Raw genomic sequence first — 23,313 nt, forward strand, 5'->3', positions numbered from 1 at the left:
TTTTTTTATTTCATGAAAATTTAGTGCTGCACTGTATGAATCGTATAGAGACGGCAGTGATCGTATTAATCGGAGAAATAGTTGCAGACAGAGGAAGCGTAGTTTATTTATGGAGGAAGCGTTTTTCGCTCATAAGGGGAAGGGGGGGTTGCCGGCAAAATAATATGGTACATTGGAATTTTGATAGGTAGGTACTTCATATGCAAAAAAGGGCAAGAACAATATTTTTATACTGTCAAAGCATAAAAATAATTATTTTTATAAGCAATAATTATTAGCCTGAAACACTCATCCACAAAAATCTCCTGATAAAAGATACATGACGCCAACGGGACATGAACCCGTGTCCTTTCGATTTCTGGTCGACAGCTCTGATCACTGAGCTATGGTGACTTATCTCTTATCCGCGAAATAATTCAATATATACTAGAGTTACATTCAACAGTAATGCTTATTACATTTTTTGTCCCGTTGGCGTCATGTATCTTTTATCAGGAGATTTTTCAATGTGGATGAGTGTTTCAGGCTAATAATTATTGCTTATAAAAATAATTGTTACCTTTTGTGCTATGCATAAAAAATCTTGTCCATTAGTTTACCAAAAAAATAATCATAATAATAATTGTCCATTCTTCAAAAGAAGAAATAATGCAATCTTTCATCCCCACGTATATTATTACTCTAAGATCCCTACGGATATAAAACCCTGGACGCTAAACCAAAACCAAATATAAAACTTATGATTGGTCGATTGGTTTTTTCACAAGATATATGTACATACATTACTTTAATAATACTTATCAACCTTAGACTCATAGAGTGCCTTCGAGGTGGTTTTTCACAAAAATGGCCCTATAAAAAATATCAATTTATTAGATTTAATAACCTTCCCAACTTCTCATAAGTCAGAATGTAATTTTTTTACATACTAATTGTACGGGCGTCGTAAATCCTAATCTAAAATATAAAATCATTGTTCACATAGCTTCTTCGGTTGCTAGATAATATCCTAATTTAACAGCTAATACATAACATTACCTACATTTGATAATTAGTAACGAATATTGCGTAATTCCAAATGCAAATCAAGTCATATTAGGTAGTACGTAACACAATGTACCTACGGGAATAACATTTCATTTGGCAAGCAATCCGAGATATTTTTGACGTATTTCGGATTTGGAAATGGATCGACGTTTTCGAATGAATTCTGACCAATGACGTGACTGCTGTGACATCGAATGAATTCTGACCAATGTCGTGACTGCTGTGATTTTGAATGATTTGTGACAGAATCGATTCCTTGTTCGATGACGTTTCAGAACGATTGTCTCGGACTTAGGTTTCAAATGATTTTTGACAGAATCGATTCCTTGTTCGATGTCGTTTCAAAACGATTGTCATGGATTGTGATTTCTAATGATTTTTGACGGAATCGATTCGTCCATGACACGTTGATCAAAAAGATACAGTAATCATCGATGGTTAATCGATTGTGCCCATCGCTACTCCTCAGTGACAGCGGTATACCTAAAATCTATAAATGTATCTTGTACAGGGCCGGTCCCGTGCAGGCGCAATAGGAGCAGTCCGCTCAGGGCTCCGAAATGCCAAAACACTGATAATACCTTACACATAATAGTTCTAACACATCGCCCTTGAGATTATTTTTCATAAAAAAACCCCCTTCTCCCACTCCAAAGCAAAATTTTAATACTTGAATTTTTGCACACTGACGTTCAAAATAAGAGGGAAATTACTGTCGACATCTGATTTTGAAAACTCCATGTAAAGACAGGGCAAGGCCGGGAATTACTCTAATGTAATAATAACCTGCAACATGTCACCTGCAACGCGTCCCCTGCAGAACGGTTTATAAATACAAATTTGGTGGGTCAGTGTTTTTATTTTTTAGGGTGATTTTCTTACTCACACCACTTTTAACTTCAACCACCATCGGGGCTGAATATTATATTATGCGCGTAAAACATTTTATTGGTAAGTTAGTTAAATTTCCGCGCCATGCACACAAATCAAAAGGCCATTATTAAAGGAAGGGTAATGATTCAAAAATATATTTAACACCTACCACTCCTAAAATATTAAAGGAAAGTTCCACTGAGTTCACTTGATAGCGAATTAAATTACATCTATTTTTTTTGGAAACATTTATGATTGGAAGGTGAAGATCATGGAATAAAGCGTGAAGTAGACTTTTTTAAACGGCGTCCGTATAACAAAATCGCACATTAAGCTCTTAAAGATCATTATCGCATGATAATTACAAATTCCGCATATGCGGTGGCAGTTAAGCACACCTGATAATAATCGTTACCACTATGTAAGTAAGGTCTATTATAGTATCAAGCATTTGGTTTCAAATCACGCGCACAATATTATAAACGACCTTCGTCTCATTGATGACTGATTTCTTCGACTCAATGCAACTCAATCTTACCTTTCTGTTCCGTGGTACCGTTTGAGAACTACAACAAAAGACAAAAGTGATAATGCCTTATTTTGACATTTTCTCTCATGGTCAGAAGATGGTCAGAAGTTAAAAGTGAATTCAATAAGTTGATTCCTATGCGTTTCTTTTGTTTAAATTTTTTCCGTAATTTATGAATGCACTCAGCATAGTTGCGTTTAGTTTCCATTGTTCGATGCAATTTTAATTGCGATTAGTTAGTGCCATAACCAATCGAGTGTTTTCATTTTGTGGGTCGGAGAGATTTCTAAAATTGCATACTCAAGAGTGCCACTTTTCGTATCGTCCGATTTAGAAATGGATAACATTACTTCTTCTCACGAAGAAAATTCTCTTTCAGACAGCGAAGATGAGCGTAATGTTAAACCTGGAAATGGCACAAGACGCGATGAGATTCCTACCACGACTCAGCCTAATGCGAGCACCTCTACCTCGATCAATGCCCATCTGGAGCAGCAGATGCGCCGCAAACTGCAGTTTTTCTTCATGAACCCCATTGAAAAATGGTATGCCAAAAGAAGGTTTCCTTATAAATTCTTTGTTCAAGTTATTAAAATAATTCTCGTTACATTCCAACTGTGCTTGTTCGCCCACAATCGCTACAATCACGTGAACTACACGTGGGACAACAGAATTACCTTCTCGCATCTCTTCCTGAAGGGATGGGACTCCACGAGAGAGGTAGAGGCGTACCCCCCGGGAGCGGGCCCCCTGGCCGTGTACCAGATCGACGAATTTTACGACACAATCGACTACGCCTACAATGGCTATTCTAATATCTCCAATGCCATCGGGACTTATTCCTATACCAACGAAGACAACAGCATGGTTGACCCTAAGCTCTGCCTTTCCCGATATAAGAAGGGGACAATCTTCGGTTTCAACGAAAGTTATGTGTTCAATTCTGAAATCGACCTAACCTGTATTAATATGACGAAAGATAAATCGTCCAATTCAACATACTCATCACGAGAGTTTCTCGAAGCTAATGGTATTGATATCAACTTTTCTGCTCTCGTGAAGGCAACGCTGGCTTTTTCCTTGAAGACCATAAACTTCAAAGCTGCGGGGCCAATCACCCCCCCGGACTGCTACAGGTTTGATATTGTCATCACGTTCGACAATCAGGACCACGATGGCCAGATGCTATTGGACCTGGATGCGGAGCCGTATCGGCTGTACTGCAAGGGAGATGTGGAGTACATCACTAACAATAAGATTGACCAGATCTTGCGCAGTATTCTAAACATCTTTGTCATCATAATCTGTTCTCTTTCCTTCGTTCTCTGCAGCAGAGCCATTTACCGAGCTCAGCTCTTGAAGAATGTCACAATGCATTTCTTTAGAAACATGTACGACAAAGAACTGAGCATGGAGGGAAGATTTGAGTTCCTGAATATGTGGTACATCATGATCATCATAAATGATATTCTGATCATTATGGGATCCACGCTCAAGGAGCAAATAGAAAGAAAACAGTTTGCCAACGATCAGTGGAATATTTGTTCCTTGTTTCTCGGAACTGGAAACTTGCTGGTGTGGTTCGGTGTCCTGAGATACTTGGGTTTCTTCAAGACCTACAATGTTGTCATTCTAACATTAAAGCGGGCTGCACCAAAGATTTCCAGATTTTTAATATGTGCACTTTTGATATATGCCGGTTTCACTTTCTGCGGATGGCTTATCTTGGGCCCGTACCACATGAAATTCCGTTCCCTGGCCACCACGTCCGAGTGTCTGTTTTCCCTGATCAATGGAGATGACATGTTTGCTACATTCTCCATTATGTCCAGGAAGTCTCCCATGCTGTGGTGGTTTAGCCGCGTCTACTTGTACTCTTTCATTAGTCTGTACATCTACGTAGTTCTCAGTTTGTTCATATCCGTAATAATGGATGCCTACGACACAATAAAGAAGTATTACAAGAATGGCTTTCCCAAGACTGATTTGGAAGTGTTCATGGGTCCGACGTCCAATGAAGATCTCTGTGCCGGCTTGTATAGATCCGATAGTTCCACTTCTCTCAATACGCTGATGAGCGCTATTCTCTGTTGCCCCTCATTGAGGAACTCCTACTCTAAAATAGAGTCGAGACAGGCCCCCAAGACAGGGAGCACTGGAGCCATTTGCGTATAAAATCCTTGCCATTTTTATACAGAATCCAAAGAAAAGACATCAATAGATAAAGGTGTATTGTTTTTATTCATATCTGCTGCAGACTGTAAATGACGACCGTTATCTCAGATCACTTTTTTAATCTCAATTGAAATGAGAATAATTAACAGTTTGTTAAACGTTTTCGCAACATGGGAATATAGGTCAATTGTGTAAAGTTACCAGCAGTATTTTATTATGCTAATAAGTAGAAAAAGATATATATTTTTATACTAAGGTGATAGAATATACTTAGTAAGAAATATTTAATTATATTTGTTATCCTTTGTACTTTAATTTTAAAGCATCTATTGAATCTTCAAGAGATGGTAATTGGCTGCCATATTATATTATTCGAATTCCTTGTACCTTATCACTAGAAGTAAATAAGTACTATGTATCTAATCAATCAAAACAATTCCCTTATCACTTGTTTATCTGTGTGACCAACTTCATTGGATTATTTACATCTGGATATTTGTTGTGCACAAGTTAAATTGTGCCCTTGGTGTGGGTAATGATTGCTGCATCTAATTATATTTGAAATGTTTTCAAAGGAACTTGAATATTGACTCTCATTATAATAATAATATCATATATGTTGTATTATGAGGGCATCAATATTACTATAATTCATAATATGATGTAAATGGAGTATGAATCACACGAGTGGGGGATAAGGTCCAATGTATTGTATGTACATAATTGCTAAAATGTTTGATGGGACTTTTATTATTGATTTATTCACTAAACTATTATCTGTATGTGCATAAGTAAATAACAGTAATTTCTAGTTACATATTATTTTTAAGGTGGTATTTACTTTTTCCATTGTTGGTACATTAAACCTGTGTGTCATGGGACTATTTTTACTCCTGAAAGATAGCATTTTTATGTCACTATCAATTTAGTTCCCACATTGCAAATTATCCATACACCTTTCTTATAATATACATAATAATTATATATATATAATAATAACTATGGTCATTTTAAGCAATTACGGTGATTGAATGTTGAAAATATGTAACTATAGGAAATTGATATCTGATTTCAAATTTTTTCCATTATTTGAGTTAAATCGATACCTGTTTTCAAAATTGTACCTTTATTTTAATTAAATTCAATACCCAAAAAAATGAATATCGAAAACAATTCTCTTCTGTTATTTGAAAATCTTAAACATCCTTTGAATTTCGGAACTGTTCTGTTATTTGAAAACTTTAAACATTTTTTGAATTTCGGAACTGTTGTTATTTGAAAACTTTAAACAACTTTGAATTTCGAAATCCTTTTGCCTAAATAACTTTTAGTTACCGTTACAACTTGATATATATTATAGTAACATGTTACCTAAAACCTATTTTTGTTGATTTGACTTATTTATGAATAAAAATATTATTGTAACCTAGTTCTATATGAACAATGTGATTTGTAATTTGTAAAAATACTCTTTTAAATTGTAAACTTAATCGCTCTACGTTTTCTAATTCGTTTATGAAATTTATCTAGTGAAATCAAGATGGTTTGTGCTTTAGATAAAGCAACCAATAATTTAAATATGTTTAATGTAAATAATATTATTATTTTAGAGAAGTCATTAATTATGTACATTTTTCTATGGGTAACTCTATTTTTGACAAGGAAATGTGTACTCATCCATTTAAACTTGGTTATAAGGAAAGTTATATGTTTTCTTTATATTTATCTACATTGAGATTTATTTTAACCAGATCTTATGTATTGGAAGAATGATTAAATAAATATATCCGTTAGTTTTTGGGTTATCAAAAAAAAATTGTTATAATTAATTATCATATATATTTATTTTGAATGTGTACATTATTTTAGTTATGTATCGTTGTTCAACCAATCAATGCTTTTTGAGGGTTACCATGTTTGCCCTTATGACACCTTTTTTTTAAAGTTCGTTTTTAAGATGAAGTAAGTACTGATTTTTGCTTTAAAAATAATATTCGATTAATGGCAAGAGTACACTAAGATATTTGGCATAACTTTACTGAAATTTTTATTAACTTCTCAAGAGCCGAAAGTACTCATTGGGTATGAAAAATTTGTATACGTTGATCGCGGGCGTATCCATGTGTGATATCTGACAATATTTCATTTTGTTTGTGAGATTTTTCCCCTTGGCTATATTAGATCGCGGAAGCTCGGCGCTCCAAAGGTTAATTCATTCACCACTTATAATATCAGGCCTGATCACATTTGTCTTAAAATTAATTCATACATATTATAGAAGTTATCAATCGCAGAGTATTCTTACTCCACTTTATTTAAATATACTCAATTAAGTATTTCACTACCTCTGAGTAAACTGTCGATTATCACTATTTGTCTGTTTATCCGTTTCTCCACCACTGAGTAACACTATTTGGAGCTATTTGATGAGTAGTTATTCAACAGTTGTTTATTATTTGTCTGTTTATCCGTTTCTCCACCACTGAGTAACACTATTTGGAGCTATTTGATGAGTAGTTATTCAAAAGTTGTTTATCATAGCTGGTGAAATTACCCCCTAAATATTAACAGCTATCCTTATAGCAACTGTATTAAATAGTTCACTTGAAATACAGATACAACATTTGTATTACAATCTCTTCCCTAAACAATATGTTTCTCAAATCTTAAATTTATGCCATAATCTCTATGTTGCATTGTGTATTATCGGATCCTGTACTGATAAATAATGTACCATGTTTTTTAGTGTATTAACATTGTATGCCTTATGAAAAAACATGTAAATAAAATACAAAATAAATTATTATCAACCACGCTAGTTTTTATTTTTCTTTTTCCTCCCGCATAATAATACAATTATTATAGCTGCTATTGTTTAAGATTTTCATGGCTAAAAGCATTATCCTGACTTATTTTAGGGGTATTATGCCGTCTTGAGATTCCAACAGCCAACCTTTCGGACAGCGTTGTTGTGTCCATCTTCAGGGCAGATGTGTAGATTGTAGTGAAGTGAGTTTATGCACATAGAAGCGATACTATGTTGTGCATGTTGGTAATAAATACACTTTACCACAATGATAAACACTGTAAAGCTGTCCGAAATAATTATAATTATAGGCTCATTTTACAGGGATTTTTTTGATAACATCTTTGATGTTTGACAAATTCTGTTGCATAAGCACTTAAAAGTGAAAATCACCTTATTAATTTTATGTCATTGTAGAAGGGTAAACTATTACACTATTCACACAGAATAACTATGTCAATCGCAGCATTGGTTACCATTAAAATCTGTATGGAAGTAATTACTAATGTTCGTTATTCTGTGACTATTCCGATCCCTCCTTTTCCTCATCTCCTTTCCCTCCCACTCCCTTCAATTGACAACATATTCCGCTGTGGGATGCCAAAGTCCCATTGAGTCCGGGGTGTGTGAATCTTAGGTGATATTCACACCCAAAAAAAAAGTCAACAAACTTGAAGATTTTTTTTATTTTAGTGGAAATCAACATACATGAAGATGGAGAAATCATGATGCAACAACCTCCAGTCAACCTCGGAACAGGAATACCTAAAATGAGGACTGTGAATAAAACCTTTTATTTGTATTTTTAGTAAAAAATAAATAATAATAAAAATATGGCTATTTGCATCTAATCCAGGGAGGTATAACTCCAATCGAAAATTGGAACCGAAATATTGTGAAGTCATATATGATTGCCTAACTATATTCGCCAATGAAAAACTCTGAAAATCTATGGAATAAACATTCAGAGTTTTTCATCGGTTTATAGTATAATAAGTAGGCTCCGAATGAGAATTTTACTGTCTATATATTGGCATATCTATGTTTTTTAGGATTGTTTCATACAAAAAGCCCGAAGATATCGATCCAATGATTTATGTATCGATCTAGTGAGTGGTTTATTTATGATATAGGTAATCACTAAACGCAGCCGTATTCAGCATCATAACGAATGGTGACCTCTCACCAGGGTAATATAAACATGATAATAATAACATATTCCACAATAATGTTGCAATCCAATCATTGCAATAGTAATCATTGTTTAAATATTGACTGGAACTGCTGTAAACAAGTCATTTGTATCTCAATTTATTTTGATAAGCATGAGGAGGCACTTGCTATAAACCAATGATACTCAACCTATTTCTTCTGCGGGCCACATTCATATTTTTGTAGAGAAAGCTACGCGGGCCGCAACACTATACTGGTATGACAACAAAATATCATAAAACCCACCACCCCCGTTTTTTTGGAAATCCATTTGAGATTTATAAAAATATAACCAAAACAGAATAATAATAGTTATGCATAACAATAATTTATGTGTTGCCGCGAGCAAAATTATTTGCGCTCATATTTGTCTGTCAAATCTTTATTTTTTGGAGATAGATCTAGCGTGTGCAGTAGCAACACTCTTATATACCAGATCTGATGTTGACACGACAACGACTATTCTCTTCGGGTTTCAATGTCTGTACGTCAAAGTCGCAATTAATCTCAAATTAACGTGATATAGAATGCCAGATTTTGTAAATCATGTTTCTGATATTAAATGTATTGAGGGCTGCATAAAATAGCTTGGCGGGCCGCGGGCTGCAGGTTGAGTATGACAGCTATAAACAGAGGAAATGACTTTTGGTTTTGAAACACCTCTTTAAAAAATACATTACAAGCAAAAATAAAAGAAAAAACAAATAATCTTCACACTTAGTCCTCTTTCCGCGTGCGTTTTGTGTTGAGATTGAAAAAAACAATCAGCTTTTCCTTACCTTTTTGACGCCTGGCCAGCACAGATTTTGTCAACCAACACAACTTCAAAGCTACGCCGGTTGTGTAAATCCAATGCCAAAGCGCAATACCTCTTCAAACGCTTGTGCTCCTGGTAGATTGTTCATAAATATTAATTTATTGAGTGTGTGAAAATCAACAATCAAAGTGAAAATGTTATTTCTCAAACCTAAATTATGTACCTACAATAATTTTAAATATTGATATAAGTTTGATAGCACATGACGTACTGATTCGGAGAAAAACTATAATTGCATTTGGATTGTTATTTGTCATTTAGGTATTGTACTTTCAGTTTAAGCTAATAAAACCCTATTTACTATTCTATTATTGATTTAAGAGGAAGCTACAAGCCAAAAATGTGTATATTCTTGGTATACCTTATATGCAGAGGCGGATTTGCCCTTAGGCCTATGTAGGCCCGGGCCTAGAGCGGCCAGATATAAGAGGCGGCCAATCGTGACAAAAAAGTCACAGATGATAACAAGAAATTATGAACAACATGAATACATCCCTCCAACTGGGGTGCAAGGCGATGGGTCAAGATAGTCCGGCTGGAAAGGTCAAAAGGCCTCCCTCACCCAGTATCTCTCGATCCAGCCCGTCACGCAGCAGGTGGGCAGACGTATCCGCCGCCAAGACCTGGACAAATCTCACCCCATGAACCATGAATGATAATGGCAGGAAAATTAAAACGGTTTTGACCCTAGGAACTTACTGAAAAGTTTGGATACTCCTGGTTAATATGATGGGTACTGAGAAAGGGGCGGCTACATGGTCTGGGGCCTAGGGCGGCCAAGACTGCAAATCCGCCTCTGCTTATATGTTTATAAAATGCACTTGCAAAATGTAGATTGACTAGATCAGAGGTTCCCAAAGTGGTCTATATGAACCCCCAGGGGTCCATATCGGCATGCTGGGGTCTATGTCAGCGAGAAAAAAATTTGGGGGTCCACGAGATTCAAATGGGGGTACATACGAGCGGACCCCCATTTACCTCAAGTCAACATTTAGGAGTTCCATAAATGACACAATAAACCTAACACAAATATAATAGACTGAAAAATTACTTATTTGATATTTGTATGTTTATATATTGTAAAGTTGTTAATTGAGGTATATAAATAGAGTCTACGTTCCTTTTCTCGTCAGAATTAATATATTCAAGCAAAACATTGCACATTGGAAGCCGCGAATTTTCCTAGTTCCCCAACTTGATTTTGAAAACGTACAGATTAATAATGACGTTCAACATTTAAATGCACTTCACACAGACTTCAAAACTAAGTTTGAGGACATTTTGACTATGGAAATGGAACGTTGAAGAATCGGATATCATGTGACAAGAATAACTGATCGGAATAAGCGCTAACAAAGAACTTAAGGGGCAGTTCTGTAGGGCCAGCTACAGAAAAAAATTCCCGTTGCTTATCCTGCTTCATTTTCATTTGGTGTTTTTTTTTTTTATTTTTTTTTTATAGTGAATACCTCACAAGAGTCCCAACTGCTCCCGTCTGGAGCCAGTGAGACTATGGCATCCCCAATTGGGGGATGTTGTGAGGCTGAAGGTAAGTGGGGAAGGGAAAGAGGAAGGTGGGGAAGTACCTGACTATTCAGATCTAGTCACTAAACACGGCAAAAGCCATTTGGAGCAACGTTTCAATTCTGAATGGTGGTCTTACACCAGGGCGATACTGGTAGTATCTTCCACTCTGGAACGTGCCGCAAATATACTATATATTATTTTAATTAATTAATTGTGAAATAACACAAATTAATCAAATAAAATTTATTTGCGCACGCCGGGTTCGAACCCGCGACCTTCGGAATGGCAGTCCAATGCGTTACCACTGGACTATGCCGGCCGTCAATGAGGGGGCTATCAAAATATGTATAGGTATTCTTTTACAGATGAGGGGGCTATCGAAATATAGGTGTTCATTGACAGATGAGGGGCTATTAAAATATAGGGATTCATTTACAAATGAGTGTGCTATCAAAATATAGGTAATCATTTACAGATGAGGGGGCTATCAAAATATAGGAATTCATTTACAGATGAGGGATACAACTATGATTTTTATACACTAGTATAATTTTATGTCTTTCTCGGGCGCCTCCTACTTCTTCCACCATTCTCTACTGTATACCACAATGTTTTTGTTAAAAATTACTACTAAACATCTCTAAACACTCCTGGCGCTAATAACAACAAACATATCATTAAACATCTCTAAACACTCGTGGCACTAATAACAACAAACTTGTCATTAAACATCTCTAAACACTCCTGGCGCTAATAACAATAAACATATCATTAAACATCTCTAAACACTCGTGGCACTAATAACAACAAACTTGTCATTAAACATCTCTAAACGGTCCTGGCACTAATAACAACAAAAATTACGATATCGGTCAACTACTTTCGAGTTTTGCGAGCACAAATATAAGCAGTCTGAATTGTTATATAAACCATTTCGAATTTAACTCAACCATTTGGAATGCATTTTATAATATAAGACGTTGTCCTGCCACAGACAGCCTTCTAGGGAAGTTAAAATTTGTGGTTGTATGTATTTTTGTATAAAAATCTGTAAAAAAATCGTACATTTTTTATTCAATTTACAATTTTATGGGGTTTAAAACTATCCTATATTTCAAGCTGGAACCAACTATGTATACACATTCGATCTGTATGGTTGGCCCATTCGAAATCGGTTATGCGGTTTCGCAGATTAGCCCAGTGATTTTTATATTTTAAGATATTTCCAATCTCGACTAAATAAAATAGGTTACCGATTTTAAAAATAATTAATCAATGGGCTTCCGGAAATCCTCAAAAACCTGCTAAATGACAGCATTGGTTAGATGCCAGAACAGGGGCCATATAATAAAATAAAAAATAAGATTTATAAATTAATCAAATGGGTCCAGAAAGCTATAAAAGTGTTATTTTAATATAGTGCACTGGGTAGAATAAATTATAATATAAAATAAATCCATAATACTAACTTTGAAAACAGCGCCTTTCATGTGATTTTTCACAAAAAGGGCGCTGTACAAAATATCCAATTATTACATGAATTGATTAAAATGGTGACCGGGTATGTCATCAAAATGACAATTCAACACACCTATAAAAAGTGATGTAAAGTCATGAAAGGTGATGAAACAAACACTAGGTTAAATAGGTTACATAGGTAACTATTAAACCTAGTTTTTGTTTAAATATGTTACATACGTAGTTTTTGTTTAATTACTCTTAATGACTCATCACCTTTTAAAACTGTGTTGAATTTTTATTTTAATGAAATATCACGGAACTTTTCTCCATAGCTGGCGGATCTCCTCCGAGAATGAGTTGAATTTCATTGATACTTTTCCCCTTAGTTTCAGGGACGAAGAAGTACACAAGAGGAACACCGACCAACGAGATCGCGGCAAAGAACCAACACGCCCCATCGTTTCCCATGCTGGTGCGCATGTCCGTAAATACGGTGATGATGATGAAGGCCATGACCCAGTTGAGAGTCCAGGCAGTGGAATTAACAATGGCCTTGATGGACGGTGTGCACAGATCCCCGGACACTATCCAGGGGATGGGCCCGAAGCCCAGAGAATAGGCCATGATGAATATGCACAGGGACATGAGGGGAAGCCAGGATATCTCGACCACAAGCTGGGGATTGGTGCCGTTCTTTTTAACATTAAAGAACACCCCGAGAGCGATACTGCAAATACCCATCATCCCTCCTGAAACCATAAGGAGCACTTTCCTTCCCAATTTATCCACCACCACGGTGGACAGGAGAGTGGCTACCACTTGGATGACACCGATTATGATTGAGGATACTTTACTGGAGATATCTGCCCCGGAAGACTTGAAAATTTCTTCCATGTTAAACAGCACCGCGTTGATTCCGGAGAACTGCTGCAAGAACATCAAGGTGCAGCATATAACAAGAGTCTTGACAGCAGGCTTGGTAGAAAAGCTTTGTCTTAGTGTCGTCATTTCCTCCCGAGTGGCATTCCACTTGTCTTGGATGTCATCACACACTACCTGAGCAATGCAATCGGATCCTGTCAGTTTATTCACGATATTCTTAGCATCATCATATTTATTTGTAGAAATCAGGAAGTACGGGGTCTCGGGCAAGAAGGAGAACACAAAAACAAAAATGATAGGAATAACCATACACAAGAGGTTGAAAGTGAAGAGAGATACATAGCTGCCAACGGCGTAAGAGAAAAGGATTCCTACAGTGAGCATCAACTGGAAGAAGCTATTGAGAGTGCCTCTAACCGAATCCTCAACGATTTCATTGGTGTAAGTGGGAATCGTGACGCAAAATGCACCCCCGGCGAGGCCGACAATGAATCGTCCGGCCATCAACATGGCCACATTGTCAGCGGTGACCAGAAGAATCCAACCAATCACAAAGGGTACGGTCAGACCCAGTATGGCCCATTTCCTTCCAATCTTGTCCATGATGATTCCGATGGGAATGAAGACGAATGCTCCGCCTAACATGGCCAAGGATCCGATCCAGGAGCTTTGAGATTCTGATACGGGGAAATGATACTCGTTGTCCTTGAGGCGGGGGATGACGGGCGAAGACCAGCCCAGGACCGTTCCGGCTGCCACGACTCCGAGGGTTGCTGAAATAGATAGTACAAACATTTTACAAATTGGAAATTATTCTGAATGATGGAACTGACTTCTACTTTTAAAAATCTACATGTGTACAAACTGTTCACTAAAATTGTTTTGATTCGTAATTTTTAAACAGAAGTAAATTAACTAATTAATTAATCATTACGTCGTTTCACCGCAGGGATAGGCAGAGAGGGTTGACCTCGACTTCTCGGTCTTGGCACACATTCCTATCCTCATTTACATTCATACTTCGTCTCATACATGATCTGATATTATTCTGACTCTCAACATGGCCCAACTCAAGTATCTGATTCACTTGATCGTGCCATGTCTTTCTCTGGCGTCCCCAACTTCTTCTACCATTCAAATTTCAGGGGCTTAACTACAAAAACTGATGTTTTGAGTTAAGCTTGGTTTCTGTAATGCCAAAACATATTTATTAGTGACACGAAGCTCTATCTCCTACATACATCCATTTAAGATATACAATTGGGCGTACAGTTGGACATATGAGCATGTCAATCTTTATTTGCGTTAATCTCAAAAATATGTTTTTGAAGATAGGCCTCTGTAATCATAAACCCCCGATTTGCGTCATATATTCTTCTTACGCTCATTTCTTCGGTCACTCGCCCTACATGCCCAAACCATCTAAGCGTCCCTTACTTCATCTTACGCAATACGCTTACATCACACTTGCATGTCTCACACAATCATACATGGTTTAACCACACATACGCCTCAGGGATCTCATTTCTACAGCATTTAGTCTATTTCATCCTTCCTATGCCAGTTACATCTCTTTGTAATGGTAGGTACCAGCACTTCGTTGTGGACTGCTAGGTTCGCTTCTTTGGACATATTTTTGTCAGCGCCAACAGCATGCAGTACTCTACTAATGGAGTTGCCTGCATTTACCAATATCTCTGTCAGCCTTCCCACCTTTCGTAGACATACTTACCAAATACACAAACTCACATTAAGAAAGCAGTATTCACCTGCAAGAGCAGCTAGGTACTGCGGCAACTTCCTGGCCTTGTTGCTGACCAGGTGCTGCTGTGACACTCCTATTTGGACCTCCATGGCACCGAAGCCTCCGGCCTCTGCTAAAAGAAAAAATTAAATTAATACAACATTCAGGACCTTGGCCAATTGATGTTGTCATTTTAGTTATGCCAGTAAAAATATTAAAAATAAAAGTGGGACCGCTCCGTTGGGCAGGATCTAGCGAGGATGTAAGATAGAAGACCCCAAAAGAGAATTATTTAAAATAATGCTTTAATTCACAACACGCTACATCAAGTAACAGCAATACATAGTATTTACAAAGGTGTCGGTGTAAGTCCAATACCGAGGAAGAACCATTTGTCAAAATGGTCACAAGTGACAAAAAACCTTGCAATTTCATTAGTAAAAAAATCAAACCGCAAAAAACAGAAAAACAAAAACAAAAGTTGCTCCATTTTATATCGTGGTAATTTTTTTTTACTATTTTCAAAATTAGATTAGATGTGGCACATTTGCAATGTTACCGTTGGATTATTTGTAGTTATCTACTGTATTGGATCTAGGGATATACGTAAAAAGAGTGAAGATGATTCATTTGCGGTATTGACTTTAATCGAGTGCAAGCAGTCTATAGTAGGCAATTCATTAGCGGTATTGACTTGCAATCGAGTGCAAGCAGTCTATGGTAGGTCATTTTAAAATTGGAATTCGCCAATCATAGCGGCTTGTAACGTTCAACTGAAAGTGCAAAAAAAAAGATTTTTGAAATTATCGGCTCATATGCTATATTGAATTTACATAGGCGATATGTAATTAGCCTGCAGGACAAAAGAAGCTGTGCATTACTGACACTGATTTCGTTCAGAAGTTTCAGTTTAACTCGAACCGATACTGGTAATCAAGATGGCGTCAACTGAAATTATTCGTTCTTGCGTCTCTATAATTTCTGCCATTTTGCGGAACGAACTTGAGAACATGTCATTGAAAAAGAACACAGACCTCATGTTTGGGTTGGAAAATAGATTCTAAGGAGAATTGGATTAGGTGCATATAATACTATTTTGAGAGAGATAGCATTACAAATTCCGCCGCATGCATAATACGCATTTATATTTAAATAACATTATTTGATTTCAACTTCATTACTACTGGAAACAACAATTTAAGTAGGGGGACATGGAAAAACATGCACAAAATTTCCTAACCTTCAAAATTAACTCGTATCGCGATTGAGAAAAAATGCAGTTACGATGCCTCTTTTATATATTATTTAATAAAATTATTAAACATAATAAAATTATCTGATCGTAGAATTATTTCCGATTTAGGGTACCTACTACGAATCGGTATAGGTTATCAATACCAAAAAAATTTATGGATACATTAAAGCTTGTTCTATCGCTTGACTTCAGATCAGAATTAGCATAAAATTGTTACGAGAAATACGTCATGAAAATATAAGCGTAAACTACTACATAGTTTTTTTCATGAGTTTACGATGAATTCGTATAAGGAACAACTTTTAAAAAGTTTATTTGCTACCACTTGACTAGATTAATTTTTTTCGTTACAAATTTAATTATTCACAAAATAAATAAAAAGCCACTTTGGAGCTTACGTCAACCATTTTTTAACATTGTATTGAATTCTAGTATTTCTTCAGAAGCTCGCGGAGAGTGGCAACGAACAGACGTTAGATCTGTGCCAGTTTTGGTTTTTTTAATGGTGTTGTCATAACTTTGGCTAGGAGCATTTTAATTCTCAAACTGTGAGGGTAAGCTTGTGTTGTTTCTGATATTATTTTTCTTGACCAAAATATTATACCTTCTCAAAACATCTATTTGAAATTCACTTTCGTTTTCTTGAAAGAATGTATCAATGAAGTGGATTCTTGGAAGAAGAAATTAACGTACTACCCGACATAAAATCGAGCTAAAACTCGGCAGATAGACTCGTTGTCGAAGATAATGCATTTTGGTGGCACAAAAGGTGACATATACGAATTTATCTGAAATTGGATTACATTAAAACAGTTAATATACGCAATAAATGTCGGTCCTACGGAATTGGGATTTTTTTTTATTGTTGATACATTATTTTACAATATTTCATATTTTAATTCAGTAATGTTGGCCTCACTGGGTTGTTTACCCGTGCTGAGGCCCCTATTTTATAATATAAGAATTTATACATTAAAAAAAAAGAAAAACAACATTAAAATAAAGATAAATTTAAACTAAAAATAAAGATTAAAAATTAAAATATAATTATCACATTAAAAGAAACCTCTCAAACTCTCTCTCTCCCGCAGGGCTCTCTGCTTTCTCCAATCCTCTTCAATGTCTACACTCACGACATCCCCCTCTCTGAAACTCTGAACTCAAATTCTCACAAAGCTCTGTACGCAGATGACACCACAGTTATAGTTAGATACTGTTCACCCAGGATGATTACGTACCGACTACAAAAAAACATAGACTTACTCCAAGATTGGTACGATAAATGGCGTATAGACGTGAATCCCTCAAAGAGCGTGGCCGTCTTTTTCTCTCGTAGAAAAGGCAGCCGCGCCCCGCGAGAGGAAATAACGATGTACGGCCAAACTATACCATGGCAAAAATCGGCCAAATATCTTGGAGTTACACTTGACAGACGACTCACATGGACAAAACACATAAATATCACTCTACAAAAAGCTAAAAACACATCCAACGCCCTTTACCCGTTGCTACACTCAAACTCAAAAACTTCCATACAAAACAAACTACTCATCTACAAAACACAAATACGCCCCATTATGTCATACGCCTCACCCATTTGGGGCACAGGAAACACAAAACGTCTTGCCACATTCCAGAATGTCACACTTAGAAGATATACCAAAAGCCCTTGGTTTGTCCAAAATAGCATTATTAATTCAGGCACAAAAATCCCCCCATTTAAAACACATGTGGTAGAATTAGCCAAATCATTCTATGCGAAACTTCCTATGCACACAAACCCGAGCATAGCATGTCTCGGGCGCTCAAGTCCCGACGACAAACCCACCTATCCATTCCCAGTCTCTATTACCTTCCCCCCTTGATGAGTGGACTCAAATAAAAAATTAAACTGCAACCAGATATACAACAAATATAGTATAAATTTTACAAACACATTAATTTAAAATAATATATAAAAATCATAATAAAAAAAATCTTTTACAAAAAAATATAAATAAAATAAAAACAATACCTACAGACAAAAAAAAAATACAAAAAAAAATAGTATTACAGTCCTATAAGTTGCTATAGGCATCCCACTCATCGGGTAGAAAAAAACCATCCCCCAGGTACTTTTACACCCTCAGTTCACGAGACATGGAGAAAATATTCCCCTAAACTCGTAAATGCACAATAGATACCACCATATTAAATCAGTATCTACATCTTTACCACCAAAACAAGCGTATTATTTTCAACAAGTGACTCCTGCCCACCAACTGCCTCACCTCGCCTAGTCTTCTGCTCCAAACCTTCTGGTGTTACCTCATCAAGACCAGCCGGCCCTGCTTAGGAAAACCGCCAACGCCAGAAGCGAGCAGAGACGACAGCACACCCAGTTCCCAACATTCACCGGACACCGGGTGCGGGAGGCAGATTGACATAAATTTGTACCACTATCATCATCATAGGCCGTAAAGGAGCATTCTCATCGGTTGAAGACACGGTTTGGAACCGGCGCCCAAATCTACAGTCATGTGCGTCCGCAGTCCGCACATGACTGTAGATTCGTAGTTAAGATTAATCTAAATAGTGCTTTCACTTATAGCTTCACCTTTATAGTCCTATCTGTTTTCATTATTATTTCATTGATTAATTTTTATTTTCTATCATCATTTCTTAAAAGCCTATAGGTAGTTTAATACCAAGCATAAAATTTCAACCATTTTTACAATATTAACCATAGTTTAATTTTCATATAGTTTTCGTTTACTAAAATTATTAATTCTTAACATTTTACTAGAACATCAATATAATGGCATATGTAATAAAAATAATAGCAATTTGTTTTAAGTATAAGAATTAAGTATTAAGTAAATTATTAGTTTAATACTTAATATTAAACTAATAATATACTTAATACTTAATTCTTATTTCTTATTAGTTTCTTGTAATGATTAAGTTGAAACAAAGCGTAATATCCATAATATGTGCCTATTAAAATTGCGGCGATTAGATTGGTGAGAATTAAATTTTTCAAATATAAATTATGATTGTTAAAAAATCAACATATCCGGGGTGGATCAACAAATGCAAACGGATCAACATATACCTGGCGTACCGTCGCGCGAGATCAACATAGTACGAGAGGGGATAAATATAAATATATATATATATATATATATTATTCCCAAATAGATACTAATACTTAAAAAAATTGCTTTTATTTTTATTACCTACGCCATTATTGAAGTTCTAATAAAATGTTGGGAATTATTAATTTAAGTAAACGAAAACTATATGAAAATTAAACTATGGTTAATATTGTAAAAAGGTTCAAATTTTACACTTGGTATTAAACTCTTGGCTTTTAAGAAATCAAGATAGAAGATAAAAATTAATCAATGAAATAATAATGATAACAGATAAGACTATATTAAGTAGGCATATAAATTACGAACTACGGGCTAATTACGGTGGGTATTTTAAGCATTTCAATTGTATTACTCACAATATTAGAATATCTTTATTAAGTAGATTAAAAATATATAGATAAAAAATAATTCATATTTCATTGTAAAACACTCTTCCAAAGTACGTAATTCCTCTGAACATAATCATAACAATGGATCTTCGAGCGAGCGCTATCCATCGGTGAGAAATGTTATCAGAATCGCGACAGAATCGTTACATTTTTTCATAATATCGGTTATATAATAATGTTATGATATAATCATAACATGTTAATTGAAGATGTTATAATATTTCTTATATTATTTAGAGTTTGTTCGCGAAAGTATGCTTCTCGATTATGCTAAAATCTAATGAACTGTGAAGTGACATTCTACATAATTTCCAAGATTTTCCAGAGTAAATATAGGTAGTTGTTTGTTGATGTTTACCCATAACTCATTCCGCAAGATTTTTATGTTTTGACATTTGAAAAGGTGAAAGTTTAACATTTAATAAAACTTCTTCCTTTTTTCAGTTTCCTGGCCACCTCGTAGTGTGTGCTGAGTTAGAACATCAATTGTTTTCTTTTTCAGGGTACCCATAGCGAATATAAATTACAGCTGAAAAACTGCTCTGGCAATGAAGGATTAAACGTACTAACTTCGGCAAATCATTGCAATGTCAATAAAACCGCAATATTATAGAAACATGTTCAGTCGCGTGACAATATCAAAATATGATAAGTAAATCTTCAATTTATCACTTAAGGCTATGCAATGCGAAGTAATGCAAAAAATTATGTGCTTTTGGTTTGAAAAAATCGCTTAGGTATAGAACAATATTACAGATGCTTCATTTTATACTGCGGGTGGAACATTATCCTAATCTTGACCTTATTGATGATTTTAGAATCAGGCCCAATAAATACTTGAATTGCAAAATCTCACACTAATGAGAGCCTTGTTGTATCTATTTTTATTTTATATTGTAGAAAATAAGTCTTTTTCAAAATGATCGAAAAATATTTTAATATTTGTGCCTAAACATCACAAAATAAAATAAAACCTGCAATTTCACGTTGTGTTTTTCTAAATTAAATAAAACGGTTAGCATTCCACATATTTGGAATTGCGAATTGAACCTTATGGCGTCTGCATAACGACCAAGCGCCCTGATTCATCGGGTGAGGTGTGGCAGGATGCGCCTGCCCACCAGTCGCGTGGTATGCCAGATCGGGAGAGGCTGGTTTAAGGAAACCTTTTGACCTCTCCAACTGGTATCTCGACCAATCATCTTGCGCTGCAGTGGGATGGATATTCATATGTCCGTCACTCCTGGACACATTGATCCCCAGATTCCTACCCAACCCTCATACCTTTTACCTTCCCAGAAACTTCTCTCCTTCCATTCCTTAAAAAAGCCCTCCACACAGCATCCCCAAAGATGACATATACCCCGAGGGAAAATAATTTTCTATTGTCTATATATATATATAAATATATATATCTTTTTTAATTTAACCCCTCACAGGAGGACCTGAGAAAAACCTGGGAAATCCTGTAATTATATATAACAACAGGGTTATTATAGTATGAATATATTTAATTTCATTATTTTTTTCTATTTTAGAAATTTTTTACCAGTGTGTGGTTATGGGCGTAATGGGGTGTCAACAGGTTTGACGGAGGCTTGCTTTTTATTGGTTGTTATGTCTCGGCAAGTATTTTATGACCCCTTATTAAATGCCGGGCTCCTTCGAATTTCGAAATAATTTTTGGCAAGTGGTTCGCCATAGCAAATACAAAATATTTTTACTGAGACAGTTTAGTTATGTATAATATAAAAGTGTATAATTTTTACTATTCGTATGTACAAGCTCCTAAAAAGGGCGTTCATAAATCAATATAAATACAAATTTTAATATTCGTTTGTTAAAAATTTTAAATCTCCGAAATTTCTTCACAGATTGCTTTGAAATTTTGACACAACGTTGCCTTCGAATACGCGTGTGTTTTTATACACCTATATTAAATTGTCACCGGTGACAGGTAAAAACAAGTTTTTTTGAAAAACGAAGTTTGATGTCGAAAGTAAATGCAACAGGCACTATTGTTTCTCTCTCTGCACAAACATACTGAGCCATAGCAATTCGTATCGGGGTACAGTTGGTAAATAAATATTTTTTACGGCGCCTGTCTCACATACACGATAAGTCATTTTAAGCAGAGATTTTTACTAACATGCGGTACAGAGAGTCTATTTCACCCTGGAACACAGTGATAAGATGCTATATATTTTAATAGATTTAGATTTTTAATAAAATTTGGTTTTCCCTCGCTGGGATTTGTGCCAGCGACCTTTGATCACATGTCCAAGATACTTCTGTCATCAGCTTTCAACACAATAATGAGTTAGATTAATTTCATTGGGGTAATTGTTTTGAGTGAAAAGTTTCTAGTAAACTTATATTTGCACCGGTTCCGGCATTGAACTTGGGAAATCTAAGTGCGTTCTGGACTGTACCAGCCCACAATTCGCTTACTACCTAATAAAATTGCGATATTATTTTCAATGCAATGTCTAATCGATTTAAGTATATTTTCCATTGTTTTAAGACAATTGAAATAAAACAAATCTGCATCTAAATAATCATATGGTACAATAATGTTACCAGTTCTTTAAATAATCATTTGGTACAATAATGTTACCAGTTCTTTAAATTTTCATAAAAACCGATTTGCAAATTCGACATGTTTTCCATGGAAAAATCTCTTAGAATTTTACTATAAATAAATTCAGTAAAGTAATATCTTTAGAAGGTAAATAGAAAAAAAGTCTCATTCAGTAATGGCGAGATAGCTATTTAGTTTAGAAACTTTGGTCTAAAAATATCTACATTTTTGATATTAATTTATTTTCGTTGTTGTATTTTGTGGCAGCTATTTCACCTTCCAAAGCCATTATAATGCCGACATAAACTAAAACTTTCGATTGTATTTTTAATAATGGAAAAAATGAAACGGACATAAAATTATATTAATAATTTATGGCAAATATAGCAATTATAATCACCCAATGCGCAGTAGGAATCATATTCGTACAAAATCCATAAGATTACTGCATTAATAGAAATAATTAAATTAAATCTTACCTTTTTCTATTTAAGAATTTAACATTTACCACAAATCACTTATCACAGTAAGTTCAGAAAAGTGTATATTACATTTTCTTTCACAGATCACAAAATTTAAAAAAAAGAACATCTACGTAATTTCTTTTATTGCGCGAGAGATAATAATTGTAATTATTGTGGATTTATCGATAAATAGACCTTCTTTCGGCTTCGCGATGCACAACCGACTGACGAAAAATCATATCAACAAGCTAAGTAAATTCTCCGTCGATATCAGGTGCAAAAATAATAATAATAATAAATGAGTAATCAGTTATATCGGCCGATTTAGTACCTATTTTCGTTTTTTCTTGTATTATATCTATGACTTTTACTAATTTTTGTGAGAAAATCCATTTCTTACTGATAAACACGTTT

The 23,313-nt window shown here is 35.3% G+C and overlaps 2 protein-coding genes across 3 annotated transcripts; one reads left to right on the forward strand and one right to left on the reverse strand.

Moving 5' to 3' along the window:
• Positions 1 to 2,440: 2,440 nt before the first annotated feature.
• LOC149422626 (mucolipin-3-like) lies at positions 2,441 to 5,935 on the forward strand. Its single transcript, XM_089633414.1, has one exon. The coding sequence runs from the start codon at positions 2,786 to 2,788 to the stop codon at positions 4,622 to 4,624; it is 1,839 nt and encodes a 612-aa protein (XP_089489540.1). The 5' UTR covers positions 2,441 to 2,785; the 3' UTR covers positions 4,625 to 5,935.
• A 6,412-nt stretch (positions 5,936 to 12,347) lies between these two features.
• LOC149422627 (facilitated trehalose transporter Tret1-like) lies at positions 12,348 to 23,103 on the reverse strand. 2 transcript variants are annotated; one of them, XM_089633877.1, is made up of 3 exons: positions 22,915 to 23,103; positions 15,099 to 15,203; positions 12,348 to 14,102 (listed from the first exon to the last, which is right to left on the reverse strand). In XM_089633877.1, exons 2-3 carry the CDS (start codon positions 15,181 to 15,183, stop codon positions 12,748 to 12,750), a joined length of 1,440 nt encoding a protein of 479 aa, XP_089490003.1. In that variant the 5' UTR covers positions 15,184 to 15,203; positions 22,915 to 23,103; the 3' UTR covers positions 12,348 to 12,747. The 2 variants fall into 2 exon arrangements, with proteins under 2 accessions (XP_089490003.1, XP_089490002.1); XM_089633876.1 differs by having other exon boundaries at positions 15,099 to 15,206.
• Between the last annotated feature and the right edge of the window lie 210 nt (positions 23,104 to 23,313).

Source organism: Hesperophylax consimilis, chromosome 7 (genome assembly GCF_061612785.1).
Source record: "Hesperophylax consimilis isolate HC1 chromosome 7, BYU_Hcon_1.0, whole genome shotgun sequence".
Taxonomy (NCBI): Eukaryota; Metazoa; Arthropoda; class Insecta; order Trichoptera; family Limnephilidae; genus Hesperophylax; species Hesperophylax consimilis.

Bases quoted from the DNA above. Each gene is read 5' to 3' on its own strand.
- LOC149422626 (XM_089633414.1), top strand. From the start codon at position 2,786: ATGGATAACATTACTTCTTCTCACGAAGAAAATTCTCTTTCAGACAGC.
- LOC149422627 (XM_089633877.1), bottom strand. From the start codon at position 15,183: ATGGAGGTCCAAATAGGAGTGTCACAGCAGCACCTGGTCAGCAACAAG. The intron at 14,103-15,098 runs GTGAATACTGCT...TATCTATTTCAG, and splicing joins GTACCTAGCTGCTCTTGCAG to CAACCCTCGGAGTCGTGGCA.